Genomic DNA, 6,000 nt, shown 5'->3' with positions numbered 1-6,000 from the left:
GTATGTCTCCTTTATCTATGGAGGTCGGGGTGGGGTGACTCTATGAGGTATTCCCATGCTTGCTTGCACGACTGCATAGCTATGTACTAAGCCCCGTCGCACTGCTTAATAGGCCCCACATGTCATCACAAGATTTCTTAGCAGCCACACAAACAACATTCTGGGCGCGTATTCCACCCGGGGTCTCCGAGGCCAAAACACGGGTGGAGACTGGAAAGAGCTTTCGTCCAATGGCCTGCAGGGAGGACAATGGAGGGAGCGGCTCCCGGGCTCGGTGCACTCCTCCCTGCTGCAAGGCTCCACTATCCTGAGCAGGAGCACAGAAGACAGCAGCCATGGCCATTGTATTCACGGCTATCCGGGTCCTATTGGGGTTCTTCTTCGGTGTCGCGGGAGTGGTTAAGCTGACAGACCAAGTATCTGCGGAGGTGTACCAGCAAATGGTAAGTGCCACCCAGTGCTGTGCCCTCACCTGCTCGTGTCATGGCAGGGGTGTCAAGTATTGGCGCCCCTTAATAGCCTAAATATGGGCTGAAAAAAATGCGGGAAGAACACGGTCCAAATCCTGCACTTAGAGCCAGGTCTGAGCCTTACTGGACTTGGACTGGTGGAGTGTGTTTTAGGCTGTCCTCCTTTCTAACTGTATTTGCTTCTGCCAGCTATAGTGCCATTACACTGCATGCAGCTGTACAGCGGTAGCCTGAGAAGAGACAGGAGCAGGTGCTAACTGCAGGTGACAGTCTAAAGTCCCACAGGTGACCAAACCGGGCACATACTATCTTATCTGTAAATGGTGCGTATCCAATAGACAGCATAGGGCATGTTTATTAGTACTGCCATGGCCAGGCTACCCCAGCAGCGGGGATTGGAGACGTTCCTGGGTATGAGAATTAGGTGAAAGTGAACTAATGTGCGTCCCTCTTGCTTGTCCGCTGTGCCTCTTTTCGGCTGAAAAGTCACTTCTGAAGTTCTCATGTAAATACTGCCATTGCCTTCATGGACGTATTAAAATGTCACCTCGGGATACATCTGTCGTTTCAGTGTTACACAATAAGGCCTCATGCACACGGCCATTGCCCAGTTCGCAATATGCAGGCACCGGCCGCGTGCTCCCCGCATCATGGACGCGGACCCATTCACTTGAATGGGTCCGCAATCTGGAGCTGCGGTGCTGCACGGAAGCACTACATAGTGCTTCCGTGGTAATTCTGTTCGAGCCTCCGCACCGCAAAAAAATAGAACTAAGGCTGAGTTCACATCACCGTTTAGTTTTCCGTCCTTCTGATCCATCAGAAGAACAGAAAAATAAAGAGAAAAAAACAGATCCTGTTTTTTAGGCATTCGTTATGCCCAGTTACGTGTATTTTGTATACGTTTAGCCATTTGTCTGCATGCAGGACTTTTTTTTCCGTGTAAGATAACAGATTGCAGACGGAAATGGCTAAAACAGATGCCAAATGTACATAAATGATGCTTTAACGGGGTTGTCCGGGTTCAGAGCTGAACCCGGGCATACCTCCATTTTCACCCAAGCAGCTCCCCTGACCTGAGCATGCTCTCCTTTGCCCTGCGCTAAATTGCGCAGGGCAAAGGCATTTTTAGGAGTTCCGGTGACGTACTGGGACTGCCAGGAAGCCCAGTGACGTCACCGGCACTAATGGACGGGCTTTAGCGCTGCCCTAGCCAGTAAAACAGCAATCTAGCGCAGGGCAAAGGAGAGCATGAGATGCTCCGATGCTAGCCTCAGGGATGCTGCCGGGGTGAAAATAAGGGTATGTGAACCCGGACAACCCCTTTAAATACAATATCCATTTTTTTTTTTCTGACGAATGGTGATGTGAACCCGGCCTAAGTTCTGCCCCATGGTTCCTCTCATGAACTTGTTCTGCACCATTCTTGCTCGTGGCCATATATCTTATGCGTGTATACCGTGCCCATGAGATTCGGTGGGCTTAAGACCCCCATACACATTAGTGCATTGTTGGCTGAACTGGACATTTTTGGTAAGACTGGCCAACAATCTAACGTTAATGTGGAGCTCTCTAGAGAAGGATCTGGCAAATTGAATTTTTTTTCACCTTCTCCTTTTTGCTCTCTATGACTGGTAGCAATTAGGGATGAGCGATCTTGTGTTTTCAAGTTCGGGCGTGCAAGTTTCTGGTTATCTAAGAATCTCGTTATAGATTCTGCTAGATAACCCGAACGTTGTACGCCGAACTTGAAATCACAAGTTTGCTCATTCCTACCAGCAATATCCGCCCCCCCCAATTGAAATCACATACACTCAGCTGAACCAAACACGTATGGGGGAGTTGGGGGGGAGTTGGGGGAGAGTTTTCAGCTGGTCAATACTTTGACCGGCAGCTATTGAAGGTGTATCTATTTGAACAGCGTACATCATGACATGCTGTGTTATGGCGGTATTCTTCCTTTTCCTGCACTTTTGTGTGTTTTTTGGTCACTTTATTTTCTGCAGCAAAAACACTGTCTTCAGGTGTTAGCTGAAGGTCTCTGGGAAAGATTGAACGCAGGCCGCACAAGCCTTATTTTTGCATCTGCTGTTTTGGTCCATTACTTTTTTCTTGGGGTGGGTTCACACTAATGGAATGCCCAGACAGAATGCTTTCCGTCCTAATAGAAGTATCTGTCTGGGTCCCGTTATGCAAGACGGAAGACAGGACTTTGTTTTTCGTCTTGCATAACGGGTCCCAGACAGATCCATTTTGATTCCCATAGACTTCTATTAGGACGGAAAGCAAACAGAATGCCTTTTAAAGGATTCCGTTTTGCATTCCGTCATAATACAAGTCTATGGGCGGAAGAACGGATCCGTCCTTCCGTCTTATGGATTCCGTTATAAAGAATAGCCATAACGGAATCCCTAACGCTAGTGTGAACCCACCCTTTAAAAATACTCTGGAGGCGTTTGGTGTTTTCAGGCCTTTTCACATCACCACCTCAGTAGGGGAAAAACACAAGTGGCAGAAAACTAGTGACATAATGGGGGTCATTTTTTCCAAACCTGCTTTTTACGCCAGTCTTTGTTTACACCCCCTGCGATGCCAAAGGAGTTGCCTAATTTATAACAAGGCGTGCCCCTCGTCATAAATTAGGCGCAATTCCACCAGTCTGTGCTATATTTTACACCTGTTCTCAGATGTAAATATAGCAAATTTGCCAAAGTCCCTTCCCCTACCGCACACCCGTCTATCCCAAGTGGCGAGCACAGCGTACAAATGCCTATGCAACAAAACATTGTCACACAGGCATTTAAGAAGTCGTTAGAAGGGGTCTTGTGACTGTCATAAAATGTTAGTACATGGCCCCCACTGTGTGCACAAAAACAAGAAAAACAGCAAAAACTGCAGATAGCAAAATATAACAACCTTACTGGTAAAACAATTAAAAAAAAAAAAAAAAAACTCAGGCTACAGTCAGACAACCGACACACTGTCAGTCATCAATGTGTGCATCCATTTTCTGTCCGTCTATCAGTTTTTTAAAATTGCCATTAAAAACAGGTGTCGTTCACTGGCTTTTTTTTATTATAATTTTTTTTATACATCCCAGCAGTGCCCTTAGTATATTTTATGTGCTCCCTCGACATCAAATGGCCCCCATAGTGCCCCTGGTATGAAAAAATGTCCTCTTAGTGCCCCCCCGCATTGTGCCCCCTCAGTATATATACGGACTCTGAGGCCAGTGTCGGACACGATTGTTACTGGCTGCAGGTCTACTGATCCGAGCTCATAGGGAGCTATGATGCTGTCATGTCAGGTCATTGCGCCTGTGCATAGGCGGGTGTGGGTGCATGGATGTGCCCAAATTACACTCACGTAAAAACTGACCTTAGGCTAAGTTCTTGGCCATACCGCAGCGTAGTGCACATTCCATGCTGTTTGTGCTGCGGGATTTGCCACAGATTTTAACCTGTGTTGAAAGTGTGACATCCATAGTGAAATCCTGCGAGACTGTACAAGAATGAGTATTCTGCGGATTTTATGATATTTCTCATGAAGGAAGAGGCGCTCGTCCTTAGTGCGATGATAATGTCAGACAAACATTATTGATGACAAAGGGCAAACGATTAAAAACCTGCCCAGCGTAATCGAACATGTATAGCGGCTTTAAACTGCCACTGTCAGCATGATCAACCCTATTAAACCAGGCATATTTCTTTTGTCTCTAGGGTTAATAGTTGCTGAAAAATATAACATTATGCTAATGATCTTTAGTTTCGTGCACCAAGAGACTGGCTGTAGCGCCTGGAGCACAGCTGAATGACTTGACGCTTGCACAGTGGATCAGATGCTGCTTGGGAAGATCCATTGCGCAAGTGCTGAGTCGGCTCAGTGACTTGGCGCCCACACAGTGGATCTGATGAGCGATTTCTTTCAGAGCTTATCAGATCCACTGCGCAGATGCAGAATCACAGGTTTAATGGTGATGATCGTGCTGACAGAGCCTCTTTAAACCAACAATGTCACCATGATATTCTCGACTATTATCTGCAGTATTACATGAGTAGTACTAAACATACAGAGTCTAGATTACCATTTTATATTTTCCTACTGCCCCCCCATTCCTATGTTGTCAGTGCTCAAAGCTGCACTGAAATACACACTGTACTGTGCTAACATAATGGAGAGGTCGCATGCACAGCAGTCCTGACAATGGATTTCAGAGCATCTTTGACTCTGGGGGGGAATGCGGGGCAGTAGGAAAATAAACAGTGATCTGGACTCTGTCTGCAGTACAACTCATGTGTTAGGGTAGATAATGGTCCAGGAACGTGGTGACAGATTCCCTTTTTTACCACTGTAACAGCCAACATCAACTAAAATGTCTGTCGACAGAGTGAACTTTCACCAGACGAATGTTTGTTCAACGGTTGTTATAGATCCAATCAGTAGGGGGACAAAATAAAGTGCACAGTGCAAATCCTCTGCAGACCAAGCGATAAAAGTACAAAATCAAGCTGCAAATCCCAGGAGGGGAGAAATATTAACATGCTACAAATATATGTATAAAGGATAAATACACCCACTGGCCCACATTCACTTTAAGGGCGCGCCTTTGGCATTGTTTGCCCCAGAATTCTGGCACACCACATTTCAGACACATATCAAGTTTGGTGTACCCATCTCCCTGATTTAAGTGGCATCTCTGTTACTCTCCGCTCCGTGGTGCAACGCGCTGCACTGTATCCTGACATACACACATCATCAGGATTTAGTGCACGTAAGTGCGTACTGTGATCTGACGTTGTGTGACATCGGGTCCCAGTGCATCGCTGAAAGAGCTGTGGAGTGTTGGTGGCACCCTTAGGCTGGTTTCACACGGGCGTTGCGGGAAAAGGTGCGGGTGCGTTGCGGGAACATGTTATGCGCTTTGCACGCGCGTGAGGAAAAAACTGCATGTTTGGTACCCAAACTTCTTCACAGAAGTTCAGGTTTGGGATCGGGGTTGTGTAGATTGTATTATTTTCCCTTATAACATGGTTATAAGGGAAAATAATAGCATTCTTAATACAGAATGCATAGTACAATAGCGCTGGAGGGGTTAAAAAAAAAAAGACTCACGCAGCCGGCATCTCTTCTGTCTTTGCTGTGTACAGGAAAAGGACCTGTGGTGACGTCACTCCGGTCATCACATGATCTTTTACCATGGTGATGACCGGAGTGACGTCACCACAGATCCTTTTCCTGTACATAGCAAAGAAGACAGAAGAGAAGCCGGGCTGCGCGAGCAATTGGATTAAGGTGAGTTAAATTATTATAATTTTTTTTTTTAACCACTATTTATTTTTATTTTATTCACTGAGTAAACAAGCCACACTAGGGTGTTACACTAAGTTCACACCTGAGCGTTTTACAGCGCGTTCCTACGCGCTGTAAAACGCTCAACAAGGAGAAACCAATGCTTCCCTATGGGAATGGTTCTCACCTGGGCGTTTTACAGCGCGTACGATCGCGCTGTAAAACGCCCGACTCTCAAACA

At 46.4% G+C, this 6,000-nt stretch overlaps 1 protein-coding gene across 1 annotated transcript in view; it reads left to right on the top strand.

Moving 5' to 3' along the window:
* Positions 1-290: 290 nt before the first annotated feature.
* The window catches only part of TMEM35B (transmembrane protein 35B), a 29,849-nt gene continuing 24,139 nt past the window's right edge, over positions 291-6,000 (top strand). Inside the window, exon 1 of the mRNA XM_044286721.1 lies at positions 291-443. Coding sequence (XP_044142656.1) covers positions 336-443 — 108 coding nt within the window. The 5' untranslated portion in view covers positions 291-335. The remainder of the gene's footprint in view (positions 444-6,000) is intronic.

Source organism: Bufo gargarizans, chromosome 3 (genome assembly GCF_014858855.1).
Source record: "Bufo gargarizans isolate SCDJY-AF-19 chromosome 3, ASM1485885v1, whole genome shotgun sequence".
NCBI classification, from domain to species: domain Eukaryota; kingdom Metazoa; phylum Chordata; class Amphibia; order Anura; family Bufonidae; genus Bufo; species Bufo gargarizans.
This window is presented reverse-complemented; position numbering and strand designations above follow the sequence as displayed.